The 25828-nt window shown below is 44.0% G+C and overlaps 1 protein-coding gene and 1 pseudogene across 1 annotated transcript in view; both read left to right on the forward strand.

The window, feature by feature from the left end:
• The first annotated feature begins 512 nt into the window (after positions 1–512).
• On the forward strand, positions 513–1652 carry LOC131515240 (small ribosomal subunit protein uS15-like; annotated as a pseudogene).
• Positions 1653–10435: 8783 nt separating this feature from the next.
• Positions 10436–25828, forward strand: part of KIAA0319 (KIAA0319 ortholog) — a 54805-nt gene continuing 39412 nt past the window's right edge. The window contains 8 exon segments of the mRNA XM_058732845.1: positions 10436–10527; positions 10612–10798; positions 13840–13932; positions 15401–15489; positions 16574–16679; positions 17736–17832; positions 19272–19357; positions 19360–19396. Coding sequence (XP_058588828.1) covers positions 10519–10527; positions 10612–10798; positions 13840–13932; positions 15401–15489; positions 16574–16679; positions 17736–17832; positions 19272–19357; positions 19360–19396 — 704 coding nt within the window. The 5' untranslated portion in view covers positions 10436–10518.

The following is a 25828-nucleotide window of genomic DNA, read 5'->3' on the forward strand; positions in this document are numbered from 1 at the left end:
TTTCAGGCTGAAGGCACTGAAACCCAGGCTGACCGCTGGCTTGAACAGGGAAATGTAACAATCCCGGTGAATGAGTCTGTTCACAGAACCACCTCAGCAGGAATGGTCTGTGCCCTCACAGTTTGTCTTTGTCTGGAGTGGTTTTCAGTCTCCTTAGGCCCATGAATGCTTGGGTGGGTGGCGTAACCAAACACCACCCCTTAGGATATCTCCCGTTGCCCCTGACTATTCACAAACAGACTGAGACACCTCATGGCTCAACGTCCCTGAGTTTATATCATTGACATAAAAAGGCTGACCGGGAGGCATTCAGAGTTCAGAATTAGCTTCTGTTGGTAGATCACTGTTTCCTTGGCTGGAAAAAGTGCAGATGGGGCTATGACCCAGAACATCCCTTGAACACGCTCCAGAGCCTGCTGCTGGAAACAATGCCTGCCTGGCAAAAACAGCTAGACTTTGTGGCCAAAGTTAATGGGTGATAATAGGAGAGGCCTGGATTATCTTTTAGCTGAACAAGGAGGGGTCTGTGCTGAAACTCACTCCCTTAAGATCACTGGGCAAGCCACTTGGCTTAAAAAGGTGACTCTTTCAGTGGGGTCTGTTATCAGTCAAATGGAATGTACCAGTCACAAAACCGTATACATTCTATAGGTGAAGAGACACGTAGGTAGCTTCAGAGAACAGGTTTCTTTGATTCTGGAAAGACAGCACTGTTTCAAACAAGAAGTCCTAAAAATCATAATCATCCTCCTCAGCTCATTCAGTTCCATGTAATTAATTCTTGTTCTGCTTGAATCCGGTTTTTCCATCAGTTCTGGAAATTCTTACCAGTTCTGCTTTACGGTATTTTAACTTTGGTTGTTGGAAACCTCTGCTTGTCCAAAGTCCTTTCTTTGACTCTGCTTCAAGATGAAATACTTTGGCAGGAACACCTTTGCAAAAGATCACTTTTTCGCTGCCTCACCGCCACCATCATGGGTCGCATCCTCACTCCTGGGAAGGGCGTGTCCCAGTCCCTACTGCCTTACCACTGCGGTGCCCCTGCCGGGTTGAAGTTGACATCTGACTCCATGAAGGAGCAGCTCCACAAAGTGGGCAAGTAGGGCCTGACTCCCTCACAAGTAGGTGTGACCCAGAGAGACTCGAGTACGTTCTGTGACAATAAAATCTTGAGAATTCTTTTTTTTTTTAATTTTTTTTTTTTTTAACGTTTATTTATTTTTGAGACAGAGAGAGACAGAGCATGAACGGGGGAGGGTCAGAGAGAGCGGGAGACACAGAATCGGAAGTAGGCTCCAGGCTCTGAGCCATCAGCCCAGAGCCCGACGTGGGGCTCGAACTCACGGACGGCGAGATTGTGACCTGAGCCGAAGTTGGCCACTTAACCGACTGAGCCACCCAGGAGCCCCAAAATCTTGAGAATTCTTAAAGGACTTGCTCCTGATCTTCTTGAGGATCTCCACCATTTGATTAAGAAAGCTGTTGCTGTTTGAAAGCATCTTGAGAGGAAGAGAAAGGATAAGGATGCTAAGTTACGACCGATTCTGATCGAGAGCCGTAGTCACTTGTTGCTTCAGTATTATAAGACCAAAAGAGTCCTCTCCCCTAGTTAGAAATACGAGTTAGCCTCAGCCTCTGCCCTGGTTGTATAAATCTGTCTTTGTACTCAAGCAATAAAATCATTGTCTACCTAGAAAAACAAAAGTATCAGAAGAGAACGATAGTTGTCATAAATAACTTAGAACAGCCTTTTTAAAAAGTAATTGTTAAGAGATCTGATTGAGTTCCTTCTAATGGAATTGACAAGGAAATTTGTTTTCTTCTGTGACATACATTTTAAGATAATAGCTAAGTTATGACTGATAACATTATACCAAGATACATCAGACTTGGGGTACCTGGGTGGCTCAGTTGGATGAGCGTCTGATTCTTGATCCCAGGGTTGTGGGATCGAGCCCCGAGTTGGACTCTGCACTGAGTGTGGAGCCTGCTTAGGATTCTCTCTCTTTCTCTCCCTCTGCCCCTGTACTCTGCTCACTCTCTCTTTCTCTAAAACAACAAAACCAAAAAAAGGTATATCCGACTTTGGGATTTCATAAAATTTCCAGAACATTTGTGTAAATATAAGAAAGCTTAGTATTACTTACTATTTGACACTACTTGTAATTTAATATATCAAATGAGCCTAATTAGTTTAACAGCTCTCTTGTATAAGGAGGGAGAATACTTTTTTGGTGTGATTTTTCCAAGGATGCTCTGGAAAAATCCCAATGTTAATTTGAGGTCAAAAGGACTTCATTTAGAATTTGATTTTTGGAAGGTTGTCAAAAAATATCAAAAGGTTTTAGAACACTTAGTCAAATCCTAAATGAAGTAATACTTAGTTATCCAATTACCATAGTAACAACTAAAGGTTTCATAGGCAAATATAGAAACTTAAAAAAAAAACCTTAGCCTTTAAAAAAAAATTATTTTAAGGTTTATTTATTTTTGAAAGAGACACACACAGAGTGTGAGTGGGGGAGGGGCAGAGACAGCAGGAGACACAGAATCCAAAGCAGGCTTCAGGCTCCAGGCTCCGAGCTGTCAGCACAGAGCCCGATGCAGGGCTCAGACCCACGGAATTGTGAGATATGACCTGAGCCGAAGTTGGCGCTTAACGGACTGACCCACCCAGGAGCCCCTAAACTTAGCTCTTTTAATAGAGAAGATATAGCTTTCTTAGGTAACAAAAGACCTGATCATGAACCACAGGAAATTGCTTGGACAAGACACAAAATCTTTCTTTCTTCTGGGCAGATGACTGAAAAAGGTAAAGAAAAACCTTCCATAATCTCTTAACAAGAGCAGGCCAGTTGTCCAAGAAAACTTGGTCCTTTTAACAAAGAGAAAACCGAATTCTAGTTTTGTACTAATTTTAGTTATGAAAGTAAAACTCATTAATTAAATTCATTCCAATCTTAGTCCTGATCATACCTAAAACTCCCTTCCCTATTATTTCCGGTAGTTTTAATCACATATATTAGATTTTTAACCCTTAACCTCTTTTAATTTTTCATGAAAATTAAGAAATATGCAATAATGAACTATCTTTTACATTAGCATCTTTGCTTTATAATTTCTAGAAACGTGGTTTTTCACGGAAAATTTCCCAATGTGGAATAAAACGTGTTTAGTACTAGACTAAGATAGCTTTAATCCTCCACAAAAGGAAGAAAAAGTGCATAAACCTGTATGTAATAATGTTTCAGTGTTTTTATTTTATTAGGAAATGATCTGTATAGTCAAATTTAACTTAGTGAAACTTTAAGGTTTTAGGTTACAAAAAAATTTGGAGACACTGTTTCAGAAATGTACCTAAAACCTTTTTATCTTACTTACATCCGTTTAATTTACTTATTGTTAACAACTATGTTTAGATTAACTACAAACACTTCATTAGATGTTAGACAACTTCGGTCATCATCCTGGGTTATTTTTCTAGGTGACAGAGTTTGTAACAAAGACATCACAGACTTAGCCGATTACTAAACCCAGAAGGAATTGCAATGCTGTTAACTCTGGAGACATGCCTATTTTCAATCAACCGGCAAACGTAAACTAGCGTTTATATCATATAATACTTAGATCACATGAACCTGAAAAGCATTTGGGTTATTTTCTATTACATTTTGAGAATTTAGTTTATATAAGTGTTTATTTGTTTAAGCCAATTAAACAGAGCTCTATTACAAATAAATTTTGATATTGTCATCCAGAGATAGAAAATAACACACATCTATGACACTACATGAACACTGAGACAGATGCAAACAGAGACTTCATATGTTTGTTTTAAAACTTTAGCCATGATGGGGCACCTGCTGGCTCAGTCAATAGAGCAGATGACTCCTGATCTCAGGGTAGTGAGTTCAAGCCCCACACTGGGTAGGGAGCCTATAAATAAATCAGTAAGTATGTAAATAAGTAAATAAGTAAATTAAAAAATATAGTCCCGAGACAGATATCATAATGTAAACTCATTTACCATAAAAGATCAGAAGGGGGAAAAGTTATTTAAAATTTAGGCCAATGAATAATCCGTTGGAATAAGTTTATCTGCTCAGACAGCTAAAACTTTTTCTACCAATATTTGATTTTTCATTACCCTTTTTGTTTTCCTATAATTCCCTCACTGAAGTTTATAGAACGTTTGATTCTCAGAGGGACAGGGAAGGAATGTTAGTTCCTCCAGGAAGTTTTCGGTCAGGACAAACAAATATTTCTGGGAGTATTGGATGACCCCTTGGACTGAAGAGGCATTCCCAGAGACAGTGCAAAAGATAGTTTATTTTGATTTTTCTCTGGGGCACCACAGGCAGAGATCTGGGGGAGCTGACTGTGGTACAAATCTTACCGTTAGCCGGGTCCTTGTTTTTCTAGGATCCCACCTGTAGGTCCTGAGTGGAATTTAAAGTGGAGAGTGTAGCTGGGGGATTTACCAAAATTTGGCAAGGTTTTTTAAAAATTAATTTTAATTTTAGTTTCCCTTTGGCTGTTTTAAGGGACTCATAGCAGTTCACCCGAAAACCCTTCATAGTCTTGTCAACACTGGGAGTGGACCCGAGCAGAGGCCTTCCTTGGGAGGTAAATATGGGGGTGTCTGTAAGGCCATCAAGTTGGCCATTTACAGGCTTGGTTCTAAGTCTTTTCTGAGTCCTCAGCTATGATCATGAACGGTGGCCTCCTATCCTGTTTTCTGCCTTTTTATTAGTCCATTAATCTCAGGAGGTTATCTGTGTATTAAAAACTTTTGAGGATCTTCCTTGGATTTAGGAAATTCATTAACTATGATGTCTAGATCAGCCTTTGAACTAGGAGAGGAAGATAGCGGGAGAGGAGGCTGTGACATTGGTGGTGGTAGTTTGAAAGTTGACTGTCTCTTCAAGTGGAAAGGCAGTCCGGACAGAGGATCCCCGGAATGGGTATCGGACCAAGGAGGGTGGAGGGGAGCTGTGGGCAGTCACATCTGTCAGTCTTACAGTCTTTGTTGTAGGTACCTCTTATGTCCCTGATTTTTGTATTCACCTTTGGCAATTTGGCCAATCAAGGTGTCTGTAAGGTCATTAACTTGGCTGACTTTTGTTTACAGTCCTGTAAAGGCAATGCAGACATAAGACTACTAGAAAGAGGATTTAAAGGAGGGTAGAGGGAAGCAGTAAAAATTACTTACTTAATTTTGTAATAACCTTTCACAGTGAATCTTTGAATGAAGCTATTTGGGAACTTTGAACCTTTGTGGAGGCTTCTGCCTGCCGATTAAAAAACGTATCCCAGCCTGTTTGCTTCATTTGGGAATCCTGGCTGCCAAGTGCACTTCTTTTTTTTTTTTTTTTTTTTTTTTTTTTTTTTTAAATTTTTTTTTCGACGTTTTTTATTTATTTTTTGGGACAGAGAGAGACAGAGCATGAATGGGGGAGGGGCAGAGAGAGAGGGAGACACAGAATCGGAAACAGGCTCCAGGCTCCGAGCCATCAGCCCAGAGCCTGACGCGGGGCTCGAACTCACGGACCGCGAGATCGTGACCTGGCTGAAGTCGGACGCTTAACCGACTGCGCCACCCAGGCGCCCCCCAAGTGCACTTCTTAAGTGATCTTCTCTAACTGGAACGTTCCTCGTAACAGCCACTGCGATTCTAGGTGGTTTTAGTAAGATGTTGCCGTTTGTAGAGATGGCTTTAGCTCCCGGGACTGCCATCCTTTAGACGCAAGATAAGCAGGTGCGCCAGAGGTCACGTGCCTAACTCTTCAGAATGCAGAGAGCCCTTGTCTTTCCGCCAGCCTTCATCTGACAAGACAAGCAAGGCTGTGCGCCCGAATAACGTGCAGTCACCGAGTGCTGTTACCGTGTCCTGGCCGAGAGAAGTCCTGTGCGCACCTCCAACGTTTCCCAGCGTGGAGTCTGGGCCGGGGAAGGGGTTGACTCGGCAGGACCCCAACAAACGGGGGCTCCAGCTGCCAGCGGCAGCGCCCGACGTGGACTGTGGGGACAGAGCCGAGGACCGGGGTTTCCAGTCACCTGGGGGATCGTGTCCACACTGCTGGCAGTTCCCCCATGTGGAGCGAGTGATTTCGGACAAACGGGGAACTTTGGAAAGCAAGTGAGATCGGGAGCTCAGGGCAAGGAGGGCAGAGCCCAGAACCGGGAGGAACGTATGCAGGGCCCTTGGGAAAGGCAAGAAAGACAACTCAGAAAGGGGCTCACGGGTGCCACGCCTGTGTTTCTCGTCGTCCCTGAACGCCTTCAGAAGTGCAGTTCAGAGCCCTCCGTTCCTGGGCCAAATCTGCTAAATTACGACGATTCAACTGAGGAAGTTTCTGAGATCTAACTGACCTTATCGAACGATTCATGAATCGGGCAGCACCCTATCCGGCAATAGAAAGGAGCTCTGAGGAGCTGTACAAGAAGGAAGACTTTTGGAGGTGGAAGGGGGAAAAGAATGGGTTGTTACAAGCTAAGGTAACTTACCAGTGGTGGACAGGCAGCTTACCTATTGGTGTTGACCAGAACATTCCAGACTGAGGTTAAGACTGCATTCCTGGGAGGGTTGTAACTACAGTTAGGTTAGGTGTTAAGTCTTGTTTGGCTGATGTGGGGCTTAGTGCAAGTGACTGCATTGCCTGCTATTACTTTTCAAAGTTTCTAGATTTTTCTAAACTTGTAATTGTCTTAAAATGTTAAAAGCTTCCAATTGAAAAATAATCTGAAATTACCAAAGATTAACCATGTTTTTCTATCACTAAATATTAACACAGTTTACTTTCTTTTATGTTGCTAAGTCTTTGATTTTATAGCTTCTATGGATGGAAGTGTGTATTAAACGTGGCTCATTAGTTCTTTGAAGTTGGTTATGTTAAAAGATAATTTTGAAAGAAAGGTACAGTCATGAATTATACAGATATAAAATGAACATGCATTAGCTTTTATCCTAGTCATTAATCAATGTTGTATTGTTTTACAAGAGAATCTGAAGAACATAGGTGAAGAACATTGAAATAAATGTGCAACTGGAGGCCAGACTGGTTCGTATAGGGGAACATCTGTCTATAAATAAGTTATTTTGCATTGTTATAAGTCACCTCCAACTGATAGAGTTGTCAAATAGCTGAAATACAAGAAAGACTAGAATTAGATAACCAAGAGATCCTTTAGACAGTGTTTTATTTTCCACTGAAATACAGATTTTGCCCTACTGTCACATTATGTGTTTTTGAACCGAACTGAGTCATAGATAATCCTTGAATTAGTGTTGATAAACATTATTTCTGCAGCATAAGACATAAATAATTTTATTCTGCCGAAGTACAAAGTTTGGAATTAATGACGAAACCAAAGATTTCTTCCCTCACCAAAAACGTATTATAAATAGTACAATTGTATTTAATACAGGCGCCAAGAAAATTCCATGGGGAAAAGAATAGTCTCATCAACAAATGGTACTGGGACAACAGGATACTCCCATATGAAAACGAAATTTAGACCCCTACCTTAAGCTACATAAATTAACTCAAAATAGATTGAAGGGTATCAGAATATGTGACCCCAAAATATGTCTCTTTGGTAAAATGATTATTTGAACTGATTATTTTTGAGAGAAAGCACTAAGGAGAGAAGCTCTAAAAACAGTAGAATTTATCTGTAGTCCCTTTTGTCAGGGAAATTTACATTTATAAGGGAAATCTCCATTTGTTAAGTGTCTCTTCCTCTGAGCCAGGAAGAGAATGATTCCAAGTCAGTAGAAACTCTTACCCTTGGAGAAGGAGGGGACTGAAATCTGTGTAACAACCTTACCTTTGTTTTCGGTGTTTTTCAAGGTAACCTGTCATAACTGGCCCCCACCTCCAACATCTCTGTCTTCGGTCAAAAGGTCTCCTCGTTTAAATAATTTAGGACCATTGATCTTTATGGAAATGCAAATGAAAGTCACACTGGGATACCACTTACCCAGTGTGGCTAGAATAAGACAAAAAGGGAACAAGTGTCAGTAAGGACACACAGAGATGAGAACCCTCAGGCATTGCTGGTAGGAACTAAAATGGCACAGGCACTCTAAAACAGTCCAGCAGTTCCTCAGAAAGATAAACAGAGCCCTACAAACCTTAGGACCCAAACCCCCTTTGAACTGCTAAGTAATTACCCAAGAGAAGCAAAACACTGGTACATGCAAAGACTTGTGCACAAATGTATATAGAAGCATTATTCACCAAGTAGTGCAACTGAATAGGAAAATTCAAGAAATTCGAAACAAGTCAAGATTAAATTCGTAGAGGATAAATGACATTTTCTGCAGTTTTGTTTTGAAGTGGGCAAGACCAGACAGATGCACCTAAAAGAAGTTGTTTCAAAGTAGTTAAGGGTAGAAAAAAAGAAACAAGAGCCGTTCAAGGATCCCGTTGTCCAGGCTAGGCTGTAATGGGGGCGTGGGGGTGTCCATTGTTTCCCTGGAGGATCCATTTTCTTTGGGTGGGGTGTGTCAGAGAGAACCTGAGTACCAATAACTTAGCCAGCAGTTCTCTGTGAAGGTCATGGAGAGGGAGCCAGGGAGTGAAAGCAAAAAACCGGCTTGCTCTAACAGCCCAGAGAGGCAGCATGGTGGAAAGCTGATTGTGTAGGCAGGAGGGAGGGGAGGAGTTGTAATCCCCCTCAGCCAGCCCCTGGTTACTGGGAAGCCTTTGACAGATACCTTAATGTTTCCGACCACTGTCCGTAGACTCCATTCTTTATTTCAACTTGGTAGTGACTTGGTAAGAGGCCCCACTGCCATGTGCTGGCACTCTGGTCGCAGGGATTCTGAACTTCGTACTACTGTCAGCACAGATGTGAGGCCCAGCCTCCTGTATCAGCACTCCCTTCCACACCTCAATGCCTGAAACCTCAAGCTGAGCATCTCAAAATTAGACCCTGTAGGGATTCAAAGTATCCAACATGGCACTTTGGCATATTGATTATTTTGAATTGATGGTACCTGGGAAAGTGCCGTGCAAGAAGAACACCGCCCCCACTGTGGTCCCCGAAAGCAGGCCGGAAGTCTGCCATGGGCAAGGTAGCCTCCCTGTGCCAGGAGGGGAGAGGGCACCCTTAGCCCCAAAGACGGGGATTTAGAGAGAGAAGACCGTGCTGGAGAAGCCTGTACAAACACACCTTGTTATTACTTCTTCACCATTAACTACCCCAAGTTCAAATCCCTTTGTCCTTTCAGTTCACAAATCTATTGTTTCTTTGCCTAAAATGTATTAAACTTCCTGTTTTGTTCCCTTCTTTGCACCTCCTTTCTTTCTTGGGCACCTGGGCGTACGTCTGGCACACAAGACTTCAATTTGTTTTTCCTCTGTTAATCAGCCTTTTTGTTACGGGGAGTGGAGGTATCGGGCAGAAAGGTTGGAGAGCAGGAGGGAGAACTTTTTCCTTCCCTGTAACCTACTACCTAGTTTTTAGATGTTGGTCAGTTGATTTTGTCTTGGTCTGGTCAATATATTTAAAATTTTATGCTTCATCTTCTTTCAGCCTTGGTTCCTGAAATTTGTTGTTGAAGGGGTTTACCAGTTGCCTCGTAATATCTGAACTGTATGAACTAAAGTATCTAGTAGTTAGTTAATATCAGCAGTGAAGTCAGTTATCTGGTGCCCAGTCACAAAATGTCTCTGTCCTTACTTTCCTCAACTGCAGAATAGACACCAGTTTGTGATTTCAGTAAATACCTGAGGTCCCCTCCCTGGTTTATATTGGTCTTACAGCTTTTCTTTCTGTGGATTTCTCCCTGCACCTCCCCCCTTGGGTCTCCTGTGTTCTTAGCCTGACTTTTACTTACCTGGACCCTATAGTCACTGGCAGTTTAAGCTCAGAAGATAATTTTGATATCATTTTATGAGACTTTCCCCTCTGGCACATAATGCTTAATTTAAAAACTAGGGGGGCGCCTGGGTGGCGCAGTCGGTTAAGCGTCCGACTTCAGCCAGGTCACGATCTCGCGGTCCGTGAGTTCGAGCCCCGCGTCAGGCTCTGGGCCGATGGCTCGGAGCCTGGAGCCTGTTTCCGATTCTGTGTCTCCCTCTCTCTCTGCCCCTCCCCCGTTCATGCTCTGTCTCTCTCTGTCCCAAAAATAAATAAAAAAAAAAAATAAAAAAAAAAAAATAAAAATAAAAACTAGGTTGGCTAACTTTAACTGTAACTTTAAGTTACAGTTTATGCACATAGATGGTATGACTAGAGATCATTTACTCTAGAAGCCTGGTCTTTGTTCTGATTGTCTTCAGTTACTGCCTTGTTGAATAGTTCGGGGGCTGTGGAGGGTTTTTTTGGTTTTTTTTTCTCTTTTCATCTTGAGTGATTTTGGGTGTGCATGTTCACTTACAATAATTGTCCAACCCACAGTTTTCTTTTTTCTTTCATTTTTAATGAGCATATTTTAAAGAGATGGTGTAGAATTCTACTGTTGTGTGATATCAGACATGGTTTTTCCAATGCCACTGAATCCAATTTATGAGAAAGGTCAGTGACGTTGTATTGCTTGACGAGGGCAGCCATTTTTGTTTTTTCTTTCATAACAATTTGTCTTTGTAATTGATCTCCTAGGTTCTAATGCCTTCCTGTGATCCTCCTCCAGCCAGACCGGAGTTGTGCCCAGCCTCCATAGAGAAGAGGCCAGTTCTGGCCCCCCATGGAGCGCAGAGCATTGCACCCCGAACCTTCCCACTAGCGTCGTCCCCGGCGTCCACCCCATCTGAGCCACCTGTGTCTCCCACCGCTGCTCCCAGGACAGGTAACAGTACTGCTCCTAGTACAGCCGGAAGAAAAGTACAAAAACGTGCTGTAGGAGAGTCGTGACAGCTTTAAAGTTTACTCGTTCCCCCCAGGCGCATCGTTGAGTGTGTCCTAGAAATGGTGCTTACACACCAGGCATGAAAAGACGAACACACGCTGTCTTTTCCCTCTGTGATATACAGTGCAGGAAGTGAGACTGACAGACAGGGAAATGGACGGTTTTCCTATCACCTGGTAAGTGCTGTGACAGGCAGCTGAGGGAGCAGGGGAGGCACCCGGCCTGCCCTCTCAGAAGGGCCGGGAAGCCTTTCCAGAGGCGGTAGCGCCAGGGTAGAGCCAGCCAGCTAAAATGGGGTCGCTGCATTGTTCGGGTCAAGGTGGCGACATGTCTAATAATAGCGATGACTGTTCAGTGAGCACTTAACCGAGCGCTGGGAGCCATGCTTAGCATTTCCTCCCATCACCTCATTCGTTGCCTGTGGAAGAGAGCCGAAGTTCAGGGGGGCTCAGGCGACACTTTGGGAGAGCTGTAAGGAGGCCGTTCTGGCAGGAACTGATTTACGCGAATGAGAGGGAACCAAGGCGTGAGTCTACAGTGGTGAGCAGGGCAAGATTTTGAAAGATCTGTAATCTGTGCTAAGGAATTTATGCTTCATTGGGTAAGTAGAGAGAATCTCTGAATGACTTTAGGCAGGAAAATGAAATGATCAGATTGTTTCAAGAAAGTAGTTGACTGGAGGCAAGAAGATCCCTGAGGACCGGAGGGGGTGATTACAGGGCTGAAGAGAAGAAACCAGATTGGAGCGGTATCAGCTGGAGTCAGTGGGATTTGACGAGTGGTTGGCCGGCAGGATAAAAGAAGCAGGACCCTGAGACCGATGAGCGGCTGAAGACGAAGCACCAACAGCCATTGGCATAGAGGTGACTACTGCAGGCTTAGGGCCCAGATCTGACCTTCCGGGGCGGCTGGTGGGTGAGCTAGGGAGAGGCCTGCGAGGAACTTTGGAGACCTCCCTTCTTTAGGAGTTGGAAGAACAGAAGGAGCCTACAGAGAAGCAGGACGTCAAGAGAAGGGCATGGACAGCAGGAAGGAAAGAGAGACTTCTAAGTAGGAAGAGGTCATGAAAGAGCCAGAGGCCGCAGGGATCAGGGCGAGTGCTGAAAAGCTCCCATGAGATTCCCTAATAAGGAAGGTGTTGGAGACCTTGTTTCCTAGGCCATTCTGTGGGCACTGTACCCTGGGGTGACCCTCTCTGCCTGTTCACTTACTTTGGTCCTCGGCGTCAGTAGACAGGAAGGTAATGGCAGAAGAGAAGCTGTGTGGTATATTGGAAAGGACACCAGCTGGGAATTAGGATCCGTGGGTTCTTTTTTTTTTTTTTTTTTTTTAATGTTTGTTTATTTTTGAGAGAGAGAGAGACAGAGCACAAGCAGGGGAGGGGCAGAGAGAGAGGGAGACACAGAATCTGAAGCAGGCTTCAGGCTCTGAGCTGTCAGCACAGAGCCCTACGCAAGCTCAAACTCACGAAATGTGAGATCGTGACCTGAGCTGAAGTCGGGTGCTTAACTGACTGAGCCACCCAGGCGCCCCGGATCTGTGGGTTCTAATAGCACTATTGCATGGAACTGCTGGAAGGTTAGACGAATTGATCATTTTAAAGCCCTTGGGACCGTGCCTGGTACAGTGTGATCTGCTTTGTGTGTTTGTTGAAGTAAATACATTTAAAATAATTAAGTTTTGGTGGCTCTATTTTTTAAATTTTTTTTTTTTTCAACGTTTTTTATTCATTTTTTGGGACAGAGAGAGACAGAGCATGAACGGGGGAGGGGCAGAGAGAGAGGGAGACACAGAATCGGAAACAGGCTCCAGGCTCCGAGCCATCAGCCCAGAGCCTGACGCGGGGCTCGAACTCACGGACCGCGAGATCGTGACCTGGCTGAAGTCGGACGCTTAACCGACTGCGCCACCCAGGCGCCCCTGGTGGCTCTATTTTTACTAATTATTCGTACAACCTTGAGCAGTGTAATTACTTTGCCTTTCTAGGGCTCAGTTCCCGCATCTGTAACATGATAGGTTTAGACCAGTGTCCCCTCTGGGTCCACAGTTGCTTGACTTTCAGGGCAAGGAATCAGTAGAAATGATGGGTAAGAGGAGATCTGCAGAGAAGCTCGGGAGGCGCCTGCAGCTGGTGCAGGAAGGTACTGGAAGGACTGGGTACTGACAGACAGAAGAGGAGCAGATTTGGTGAGCCACCCATCCAACGCCTCCACGTACCTAAGATCTCTAAAGAGCACTCAGCTTTAAAAAAAAAAAATCTTCACTTTTCTCCCTGTGACATCCTGACATCTCTCGGCTGTATTGTACAAGTGAGACTAACGTCCAGTGGCGTCTCACCAATTGAATACATCAGTGTTCTGCTGGTTATGGAGACGGTAAATGAATAGTGTTCTGAGTGCTGATCTAGTGGGTAAGTGCTTTTGATGAGAGTGAATGTTCCTGCTGCCTGAGTTAGAATAGCTCTTTCATATGGAGGTTGACCGGGTTTACTCTTAGAAAGGTTCCAAGAGCAAGGCCGTTAGCGACAATTCATGAGGCTGCTATCAGAAGAACTGAGCGGTGTGTGACTAATGATACAGAAACACTCATGATTACACTCCATTTTTTAATAAAAACACATACCAGGGAGGTAAGAGGAGCTTGATGGTAGGAAGGAAAATAGATTCCACCCACAGTACCCGACCTGTTCTGTACAACCTTGTTATCCAACACCGTGCTCACTCAATCCAAATCATTATTTTCTTCAGCTTGTCAACTCACAGATGGCTTAAAATTTACGAAGTCTGTTCTGCAACAGAATGTGAGTCATGGCTCAGTTCCTAGCCAGAGGAAAAAAGTGTCTTCGATAAATCACAGGAGGAACTATTAGAAAAATATATGTTATTTTATCTTGTGGCTACCAAGAAATAATCTGTTGCAGGGAAGCAGTATAACATCACTATCATATATAAAGGAATGTACTATTTCTAACCAACTTTTAGTGAAACAACTGGTGTCCACTGGAGATAATCTAATAACTTTACCAGAAAATGAAGTTGAACTGAAGGCTTTTGTTGTGCCAGCGCCTCCCGCAGGTGAGAGTTTGACTTTCCTGTGTGACCCCAGGGGCCCCTTAGCTGGGTTGCTCTTAACCGGTCTTTACAGGTACTTTACAGCAGGGATTCATTTTCACAACACTGTGTGAGGTCACGACTGAAGGTTTGGGAGTCGTGGCGAGGCTTTGGTGGTCATAAGCATTGAACCTTAACTGAAGTAGTTGAGGGGCGCCTGGGTAGCTCAGTCGGTCAAGCGTCTGACTTCAGCCCGGTTCATGATCTTGTGGTCCATGAGTTCAATCCCCGCGTCGGGCCCTGTGCTGACAGCTCAGAGCCTAGAGCCTGCTTCTGATTCTGTGTCTCCCACTCTCTCTGCCCCTCTGCCGCTCATGCTCTGTCTCTCTCTCTCTCTATCTCAAAAATGAATAAATGTTAAAAAAATAAACACCATACTGAAGTGGTTTAAAATGGAGGAAGAGTATGGGAAACTCATATAGGACACACCCCTTAATTGGTCCAGACGGAAAGCCATGCATTACTGAAGAGGCAAAGCAAGAGACGTGTTAGAGCAGGAGAGGTTTCCACATCCCAGAGTCCAACCTGTGGTAACCCCCTGCGGAGAGGGGGCGGGAGGGGGCACGAAGCTGTTTTCAGCTACTGCGGTGTGGGCAATGGAGCTCTCAGATACTCAGGATGCCTCACACCAGCTCTTCCAAAAATGTTTCTCAAAATGCCCTTTCTTCTGCTTGTCCTATGCCCTACTGTCCAGCAAACATGGGAGCCATCCCTCTGACCTGTCAAAGACATTCTTTCTTAAGGTATATTCGTTCGTAGGGTGTTGGAGGTTTCTCATTCAGGTTAGTCCCTTCATCTGTCCCCTGCCCCCATCACATATGGGTCAAAATTTAAACAGAGATGATAATATTTGGCATTTCCTTTAATCCTGTTACTGAGATACTTCGTACTTGAAGTAGCATTTCACTATGGGAGACAACTTCATCTTTATACAGAAGAGTTTAATCTGTTTCTACGTCCTTCAGTAAGTCCCCGTGACGGATGAAACAAATGGAAATCTCCTTGCCTTTTATTAAAAGGAGAAAAAGTACAGTGGGTTATATACTGTGTTGAAATCTATCTATCCATCTATCTATCTATCTATGTATCTATCTATCTATCTTTCTTTGTTTCTATAGTCACCCTGAAAAGAAAGGAAAGTCATCAAATGCTAACTGTGGGATCAGGGAGATTTTTTTTTTCCTTTTTCTTTTTTTCTACTTTCCACATTTCATGAATTTTCTGTAAGCTGTGTGTTTCCCTACTAAAACAGAAATTTTCCATTAGAAAGATAGAGAAACTTGCTATTTCTTAGTTGAAAGCTGGTTTCAGGATATGTCCGGCATCTCTTCTGCTGGAATTAGGGCCGTCCTGTCCTTTGCTCTGCCCAGATTGTATATAGTAACTTTTCAGAATTTATGACTGCTCACTCGTATTCCTTTTTTGCTCTCAGAGGCCACGTACAGCTATGAATGGAGCTTGCTAAGCCACCCGGTAGACTACCGAGATGAAATAAACGAAAGACACATGCAAATGCTTAATGTCTCTCAAATAAGTACCTGGAGACTGGCCGGATATGACAGCACGCCACAGAATTCAGTTCACACTTGAGCTGCTGAACCCTGAAGTCTGTTTTACGATTGAGATCAGAAGGAGGATATAAATGAGTCAGGTCACAACCATGTAGATGGCAGATGGTGAAATGTCAGAATCTCTGTTGAGGTTAAAAAGCCTGTGTTCTAAGTCTCCCTCTCTTGGTAGAGGTAGAGGCATTCTGGTCATCTCTGCCCTGCGAGCAGCCACGTTTCTAGAACTGCCAGCGGTTTGATTCCCGCACACGGATGCTTTGGCCATCACGTACTGTTCCAAGATGTCAGCACCTCACGAGAGGAAACGCTCCCCCTTCCTGGCCCGGAAGGATGAATGAACTGCCTCAGCTGCTAGAGGATCTGGTTTCCCACCTGTGATTATCTCGTCCTTGTTCGCGAGACCGCACAGCCGTGGGTGCTGTGCAAGCTCACGTTGGCCTCGAGTCACTGGGCATGGTTCCTCTGAGTGTGGCCCCCAGACTGCTGATGGCCGACTCACCAGAGCGAGTAAAAAGGCGCGATTCCCTTGCACACGAGTTTAAGAACTGCCCCCCTCGGCCAGCCCCCCTCACTTACGCCTCGGTACAGCCCGGGAACACCTGTAGCTCAGCTGCAGGCCTTTCTGGGGGGCAGATGGCCTCTTCAGTGCGACGGGGCACAGGCTTCACACCTGTGGCCATGTCTGCAGGGCTCCGATGAGGCTGTGTCCTGAGCCCCTGTGCTGTACTGACTTCAGGAGGAATGGCTTCGTGGATAGTTTAGGATTTTTTTTTTAAGTATATTTATTTTGACGGAGAGAGAGAGAGAAGACACGAGTGGGGGGAGGGGCAGAGAAAGAAGGAGAGAGAATCTCATGCAGGCTCTGAGCTGTCAGCACGGGGCCCACCGTGGGGCTTGAACTCACAAACCATGAGATCATGACTTGAGCCGAAGTCAAGAGCCGGACATTTAACCGACTGAGCCACCCATGTGCTCCAGTATCTTAGGACTTTTGAGGCAACGGTCCCATTATGTCTTTTGAGCGTTTACCTGTGTAGCTTTTATTTCTGTTGCAGTTGTCAGCAGGACTTGACGCGTTCAAAGTAGCAGTTTCCGGTGAAAATGCCTTTGGAGAAGGATACGTCAGTGTCACTGTTCGGCCAGGTAGGCCCCTGTAGGAGAATGGCCTCGTGTCGTACAGGTGTATCTCTGTTTTTGGTGCCCGAATAAAATGGTAATGGATTTTTTATTTTTACATTTGGCTCTACTATAGAGAAAATAAGCGACAACGATGTGGTGTGTTTTTTGGTTTCCTTTCTCTATTCTGTGTGATTCTCAGTACTGGCTCAACTCTGCTATTTAAGGCTGCCCTTAGGTTTCTCTGTCCAGCATTTGCTCCAGTCACCCCTCCACCCCCTTCCTCATGACTCTGCCTTACCTGCCGCGGAAGGCTTTTTCAGATAGAGTCGGCTGAGCCCCCGAGGGGTCAGGGGAGGCACGCAGTGGGCTTTCGGGCTGCCACCAGCCCCCGGGTCAGTGCATCTGTGTGAATTAGAGACAGGTGGCCCCTCGTCCGGGTGGGCCACCTGTGTGCCGGCTCTGCCTCCCAGCCGTTCCCCCAGGGGCTCAAAACTCCCCTCTGTCGGAGGAGCTGGAACCGTACTCCGTTGCTCCCTTTCGGCACCTACTGTCCACGTTGCGCGATGAAGCCCTGGGTTGTTATTTCCCAGGTTATTACCTGGTTATCACCATGTCCCCTGAGCCGGGACTCAGCCTGCAAAAATGTAAACCTGCAGACAAGCTGCTAAATTGACCGGAAGGTTGCAAAACTTGAGGAAGTACTCTCCACAGCTGAGGCCTGTGGGCCAGACACCTCCTTGACAGGACATTTATAACCAACTTAAAAAAAAATTTTTTTTTAATGTTTATTGACTTTTGAGAGAGAGACAGAGTGTGAGTGGGGGAGGAGCAGAGAGAGAGAGAGAGAGGGAGACACAGAATCAGAAGCAGGCTCCAGGCTCTGAGCTGTCAGCACACAGCCCGACGCGGGGCTCGAACTCACGAACCCTGAGATCATGACCTGAGCTGAAGTCGGACGCTTAACCGACGGAGCCACCCTGGTGCCCCTATAACCAACTTTTAAAAAGCAGACGCTATACTGGGGTTATGATATACACACACATAGCAGGCTCAGCCAGTGTCCCTTTCTCTGTCATACAGCCAGAAGAGTCAACCTGCCCCCCACGGCAGTGGTTTCTCCCCAGGTGCAAGTGCTCACCCTGCCTTTGACGTCAGCCTTCATCGACGGCAGCCATGGGTATCTGGGACAAGTCACGGTCTCTCTGCCCCATGGGCCGCGAGGTTTATCGGTGCTCCTTGTGGAGGCCGGGAGACCTCGCACACCAGTGTGGATGCGTGAGCGTCTTCCTCATGGGGCATGTAGCTCCCAGCCCTTCAGGTGCCTCGTCACGGCCTTTGTCTCATGTGTGTCCCACTTGCCTGTGGAAACTTCTTCGGGGCCCAGCCATTGGATTTGGAATTAAAGCCACTGTTAGCACATCTCCTTTTGACGTAGCGAATGAGATGAGCAACAGGAAAATCACTTTAATGCACACAAGAGGGGTTGCCTTCGTCCAGGGTGGGTTGTGTTGTGTTAATTCAGTCAGAGTTCATTCCTTTTCTTACACGTGGAAGGGGCCCCTGTGTGACCAGAGGCATTCGTGCAAATGACAGTGGATGGTAAACATCCCCTACGTTTGACAGTATGTTCGTGTAGATAGATCAAGATATAGGACAGCGTATGACAAAGTATGATCAGTCTCAGCGTGACCGGTATTTGCATGTGTGTGCAGTTAATCACAAAGCTAATACCAGATCCTGTGAAGAATAGATCCTTGGTTGTTGGAAGGAGAGTACTTGTCAGCCGCTAATGCTGTTCCATTTTGCAAATATACAGAATTCCCACTGACGTGATCATTTGTGTCTGTTCAGATATCACTATCCACATTTCCCTCTTCACAACCTGAAAAAAAAGCATATTTCAGATGAAACTATTTACATGAGGACATGTACTGCATTTTGATTTCTCTAATTCAGGACGACTCAGGTACAGGAAACTGGGATTATTCATGTGTCGCACCAACTAGTTCTTTCTTTAACTGAATTAAATGCAGCTGACTCCCTTCCGGGTCTAAATGTCTGTGATTCTGTGTGGGCTGTTTTGTTCTCTTTCGAAGCAGAAATGGGCAGTTTTCTTATAAGGTACTACCTTTCTTTGGATTTACACCTCAATGATTAGGGTTGTAAAAGGTGTCTCATAAAGTACGTATAAGTGTCTCTTAGTTCTTTATGAATCTGTCAGTTCAGATACCTCTGTCAGATTATCAGAAGGGTATCATGTTCTAGGGTGGGGTGAGTAGAAAAAGCATTTCAGTGTGCTGCATCTGTTTGACTCCTGTTTTTTGTTTTTTTTGTTTTTTTTTTTTAAAGCAATAGCACCTGTCAGTGTGTTTTTTAAGATTCACAACCGAGCGCAAACAGCCCTCTCAAATCTGGTGGAAATTCGGGAGAACAGCAGTGATGATAGTCCAGGGAGAAGAAGAAATCCCCCTGGTAGCACATAATACACGGCCATTGATTTCTGTGTAATTATGCGATTTCATAGAAAAACAAATTGAAGTATGAGGACTGTAAATTACAAAATTGTACGGTTCTTGCATTTCATTCTAGGTTTCACTTTTAAATCTTTCTAGAAAGTACAGACGACATGAGAATAGTGAGTTATCGCTGGAAAGGAATTAATGGCCCCTTCAGAGAGGAGACCCCCGCCAAGTCCCCCGTCTTAGTCTGTCTAACCTTGTTCCCGGAAACTATACTTTCAGGCAAGTGGTTCCCCCACCTTTACTGTGCTTTCTCATACTTATGTGTTGAGTAGTTCCTTGGATCGATGCCTATAAAATATACTGTGCTGCTTCTCATTTCAGTCGTGAGGCGAGGTGGATTTGGTTTCCTTGGGGGTTTTGGGTGGCAGCGACTTGAGACTGAAGTCCTCACTGATGGATGTGTATTATAAGTGCTGGCTTGTTGGAGGTGTTCGGTTTTGGTTGTCAGGAATGGTATGTTGCTGTCATATTTAAAAAAAATTTTTTGTAATGTTCATTTATTTTTGGGAGGGAGATAGAGTGTGAGTGGGGGAGGGGCAGAGAGAGAGAGGGAGACACAGAATCCGAAGCAGGCTCCAGGCTCTGAGTTGTCAGCACAGAGCCCGACGTGGGACTTGAACCCATGAACTGCGAGATCATGACCTGAGCTGAAGTCGGATGCTTAACCTACTGAGCCATCCAGGCGCCCCTCACATCTTTTTGCTGTGTCGAGTTCTGTAAGAGAAAGTTTGTGTCTTCAGAGTCAAAGTGAGGCAGCGTATGATTTATCTGTTTTCTCTGTTTCTTTTCATGACTCATATTTTTTATTTTTTTAAGTGTACTTATTTTGAGAGAGAGCGTGCACGCATGTGCAGGGGAGGGGCAGAGAGAGGGAAAGCAGGCTCCGGCGCCGTAAGCACAGAGCCCAAAGTGGGGCTTGAAGTCACAAACTGTGAGATCATGACCTGAGTCGAAATCAAGAGTCAGACACTTAACCAACTGAGCCACCCAGGTGCCCCTGTGATTTGTTCCTTTTTATTCCTGAGTACTATTCCAACATACGGATGTACCACGATGTATTTATCCTTCCATCTAGTATGGATAGTATGAACATCTGTACTGTTTACAGCCTTAAAAACATTTTTTAAATTTTTTTTTATGTTTATTTTTGAAGGAGAGGGAGAGACCAAGCATGAGCTGGGGAGGGGCACACGGAGAGAGACACACACACACGCGCGCGTGCGCGCGCGCACACACACACACACACACACACACGGAGACACAGAATCCAAAGCAGGCTCCAGGCTTCAAGCTGTCAGCACAGAGCCTGACGTGAGGCTTGAACCCATGAATCGTGAAATCATGACCTGAGCCCAAGTTGGATGCTTAACTGACTACGCCACCCAGGCACCCCAGGCTGTTTACAGCTTTGAGCTATTACAAATAAAGCTGCCATTAATATTTGTTACAAGTCTTTGTGTGGACAGATATTTTTATTTCAGGGGGGTAAGGCATCCAAGAGTGGAAAGGTCAGGTTCTGTGGTGAGTTTAAGTTTAGTATTTTAAGAAATGGCCAAATTCTTTCCTGAGGTGGCTGTAGTATTTTACAATCCCACCTTCCGTGTGTGAGTTCCAGTCTCCACATCCTCACCAGTACTTGGTATACTTACTCTTTTTAATTTCATCTAATTTGATGGGTGGTAGTGTCTCATTATGGTTTTAATTTGCATTTTCCTGATGGCTGATGGTATTAAGCATATTTTCAGGTGCTTATTGACCATTCATATAACTTTTTAAGGTTTTTTTTTATTACATTTATTTGTTTTTGAGAGAGAGAGTGATACAGAGTGTGAGCAGGGGAGGGGCAGAGAGAGAAGGAGACAGAATCTGAAGCAGCCTCCAGGTTCTGAGCTGTCAGCACAGAGCCTGACGCAGGGCTTGAGCTCACGAACCATGAGATCATGACTTGAGCCAAAGTCGGATGCTCAACCGAGGCGCCCCCATTCGTATAACTTCTTTTGGGAAGTATCCTTTTCCTATTTTATTTTTTAAATACCCTTTTATTTTTTTTAAGTAAACTAACCCCAATGTGGGACCTAAACTCATGACCCCAAGACCAAGAGTTTCAATGCTCTATTGACTGAGCCAGTCAGGTGCCCCTCCTTTTCTTATTTTGAAAATTGTATTGGGGTGTGTGAGTGGCTCAGATGGTTGAGGGTCCAACTCTTGATTTTGGCTCAGGTCATGATCCCAGGGGTCATGGGATCAAGCCCCGCATGGGGCTCTGCGCTTAGTGTAGAGCCTGCTTGAGAGTCTCCCTCTGCCCCCTCCTCTGTTCACACTCACGCACACGTGCTCTCTCATAAATAAATAAATAAATAAATAAATAAATAAATAAATAAATAAATAAAATTGTAATTTTGTTCCTATTTAGTTGTAAGAGTCTATACATTCTGAAGTAGTACATTCATTATTTCGTTTTGTTTTATTTTATTGCATTATGTTTATTTATTTTGAGAGAGTGAGGGAACAGAGGAGGGGCGGAGACAGGGAATCCCAAGCAGGCTTTGCACTGTCAGCGCAGAGCCCGATGCAGGGCTCAATCCCATGAACCATGAGATCATGACCTGAGCCGAAATCAAGAGTTGGTTGCTTAACTGACTGAGCCATCCAGGTGCCCTGAAACAACTTTATTATTTTATATATGTGTTGTGGATATTTCCTGCCAGTATATGACTTTTTATTAATCTTTCAAAGAGGAAAAGTTTTGAATTTCTATTAGGTGTGATTCATCAATTTTTTTTTCTTTTTTTTCATGCGTTTTGTGTTCTGTTTTAAGTAACCATTGCCTATCCCAAGACTTCAAAGATTTCGTATGGTTTTTTCCTAGAACTTTTGTAGTCCTAGGTTTTATATTCAGATCTAGGATCTATTTTGAGTTATTTTTATGTATTGTGTGATATTTTTGAATGTTAAATCAACCTTGTGTTCATGGGTTAAATGCTATATGGTCATTATATCCTTTTCATTTAGCCTTAGATTAAACTTACTACTATTTTGCTAAGGGTTTTTTGTCTTCATGAAAGGTATTGGTCTATGCCTTTCTCTTCTTGCAATGTCTTTCTTAACTTAGGGTCTGAGGATCACACTGGCCTATTAAAACAAGCTGGCTAGTGATCCATTCCTTCTTCTCTTTCTGAAACATTTGTGAACAACTGGTGGTATTTCTTCTTGAATATTTTATAGAATTCACCGGTAAAATCACCTGGGCCTGGAATTTTCTTTTTGGGAAAGTTTTTCTGGTTTTGTTTTAAATGGATGCTATTTATTATTTTTTTACATGTTTATTTATTTTTTGAGAGTGAGAGAGTGTGAGCAGGGTAGTGGCAGAGAGAGAGGGGGAGAGAGAATCCCAAGTAGGCTCTGTGTTGTCAGCACAGAGCTCCACGTGGGGCTCAATCTCATGGACTGAGAGATCGTGACCTGAGCCAAAACCAAGAGTCAGATGCTTAATGGACAGAGCTACCCAGATGCCCTTCTTTTTGGAAAAGTTTTGGGTAACAAATGCAGTTTTTAAAATAGTAGTAAGGCTGTTTAGGTTTTCTGTTTTTGTTTTTTTTCTTGTGGTTTGTGGTAAGTTGCATTTTTCAAGAATTCTGCCTGTTCCATCTAAATTGTCAGATTTGTTGGTTCAGGGGCGCCTGGGTGGCTCGGTCGGTTGGGCGTCCGACTTCGGCTCAGGTCATGATCTCACGGTCTGTGGGTTCGAGCCCCGCGTCAGGCTCTGTGCTGACCACCCAGAGCCTGGAGCCTGTTCAGATTCTGTGTCTCCCTCTCTCTCTGACCCTCCCCTGTTCATGCTCTGTCTCTCTCTGTCTCAAAAATAAATAAACGTTAAAAAAAAAAAAAAAAAAAAAAAGATTTGTTGGTTCAAAGGATTTCATAAGTATTTTCATATTATCCTTTCATGTCTGTAGGGTCTGTGGTGATAACCCCATCTTCATTTCCACCATTGGTGATTTGTGTTCTCTTTTCTTCTTGATCCGTGTGATTAAGGTTTTTGTTAATTTTGTTTATATTTTCAAACTAATCATTAACATAACTAGAGCTTTGCTTATTTTGTCTGTTTTTTAATTTGTTAATTTCTGCTCTTATCTCTACTATTTCTTTACTTCTGTTTACTTTGGTTTACTTTGCTCTTCTTATAAATTCTTAGACCAGAATCTTGGATCATTCATATTAGATCTTCCTTGAATGTCTATAAAGCTTTTAAAACTATAATTTTCCTCCACTATTTGCCTGTATCATAAACATTTTGGTTTACTACATTTTTAAGATCTCATATACCACTTTAAGAATCCAATGATTTCAAAGAAAGAGCATATACTCGTACTTCTGTGAAACCCATCCATGGGTCTATCAATGCATCCATATATTTATAAATCTTCTGAAGTCTGACTAGGATGTTTTAAAAAATATTTTTTTAATGTTTATTTACTTTTGAGAGAGACAGAGACAGAGTGTTAGTGGTGGAGGGGCAGAGAGAGGGAGATACAGAATCTGAAGCAGGCTCCAGGCTCCGAGCTGTACGCGCAGAGCTTGACCTGGGGCTTGAACTCAGGGACTGCAAGATCATGACCTGAGCTGAAATCAGATGCCCAACCGACTGAGCCACCCAGTCACGCCAGAGTCTGACTAGGTTAAGAAGCTCCCAAGCATCTGACTGGATTCATCTCTGGAGCATTTTAAATTGTTTGTATGTTGTGAAAACTTCTGTTTTGGTTTATTTGTAATATCAGTTTAAGAAGCACTCTACTGCGTTAGTATAGCTATCATTTAAAAACTGGAAAATAGCACGTGTTGGTGAGGATATGACGAAATGGGAGCCCTTGTGCATTGCTGGTAGGAGTGTAAAGTTATGCAGCTGCTTGGAAGACAGTTTGGCAGTTCCCCAAAAGAGTAAACCTAGAATGACCGTATCTGCAGTCTCACTTGTAGGTATGTACACCCAGAAGAATTGGCAGCAGGATTCGTACTTGCATACCATCTTAGTCTGTTTGGACGATTACAGCAAGAGTACTAGAGTCTGGGTGGCTTAGAAATGACAGAAATTTGTTCCTCATAGTGCTGGAGGCTAGGCAGTCCAAGATTAGGGTGCCGGCAGCTTGGGTGTCTGGTGAGGGTCCGTTTCCTCGTTCATAGACAGCCACTTTCTCGCTGTGTCCTCACATGGCAGAAGGATTGAGAAAGGGGTGAGGGAGCTCTCTGAGGTCTCGTTTCCATTCTCTGCCCTAATGATCCAATCGCCTCTTGAAGGCCCCACTTCAGAGTACCAATCACATCACGGTTAGGTTTCATCATACGAATTTGAGGCGGGAGACACAAATATTCAGTCTGGAACATGCACCAATGTGGATAGCAGCATTCCTCATAATAGCCAAAAGGTGGGACAGCCAAAATGTCCATCCACAGATGAAGGGGTCAGCAAAATATGGTACACGCATATAATGGAATATTATTCAGCCTCAGAAAACGAAATTCTGACATATAGTATAACATGGATGAACCTTAAAGACATTAGGTGAAGGGAATGAAGCCATTCACAAGGGACAGACGATCCCACTTACATGAGGTAGAGTAGACGGATTCATAGAGATAGAAAGCAGAATAGTGGTCGCCCTGGGCGGGGGGGATGGGAGAGGGGAAATGTGGAGTTAGTGCTTGATGGATACAGAGTTTCAGTTTGGGATGATGACAAAGTTCTGGAAATGGATGGCCATAGGGATTACACAATAGTGTAAATGTACTTAATACCACTGAATTACATAGTTAAAAATAGTTAAAATGGTACTTTTTATTTTATATATTCTTCACCATACTAAAAGAGACAAAGAATGACAGACAGACAGACTTAGCTAGTTCTGAAAGCTTATTTTATTTTATTTTTTATTTTTATTTTTTTTTTCAACGTTTATTTATTTTTGGGACAGAGAGAGACAGAGCATGAACGGGGGAGGGGCAGAGAGAGAGGGAGACACAGAATCGGAAACAGGCTCCAGGCTCTGAGCCATCAGCCCAGAGCCTGACGTGGGGCTGGAACTCACGGACCGCGAGATCGTGACCTGGCTGAAGTCGGACGCCTAACCGACTGCGCCACCCAGGCGCCCCTGAAAGCTTATTTTATTATTAAGAGTGGATCCCGAGGAATCTGTAGGCTCTGTGAAAGCTGGGTGAGCAGCCACATGGGGCATCCAATGTTCATGTGTGTCTGTTTTTTTTTTAAACTTTATTATTTTTTTAGAGCAGTTTTAGGTTTTACAGTAAAATTGACAGGAAGGTGCAGAGATTCCCCACATGCCTTCTGCCCCGACCTATGCATAACTGCCCCCATCATGAACATCATTCGCAAGCATTGTATGTATTTTACCCAGGATGAGTCAACACTAATATATCCTAATCAGTTGAAGCCTATAGTTCAAGCCTACAGCCTTAGGGTTCCTTCTTGCTGTTGTACATTCTGTGGGTTTGGACAAATGTGCAATGGCAGATGGCTATCATAATCTCATACATCGATATCGCGCAGGTATCTATCGTGTTCTCTCCCCCAAAATCCTCTGTGCTCCACTAATTCATCTGTCTCCCCTGCCCCCTCTCTGGTAAACACTGATCTTT

This window comes from Neofelis nebulosa, chromosome 6 (genome assembly GCF_028018385.1).
Source record: "Neofelis nebulosa isolate mNeoNeb1 chromosome 6, mNeoNeb1.pri, whole genome shotgun sequence".
Classification (NCBI taxonomy): domain Eukaryota; kingdom Metazoa; phylum Chordata; class Mammalia; order Carnivora; family Felidae; genus Neofelis; species Neofelis nebulosa.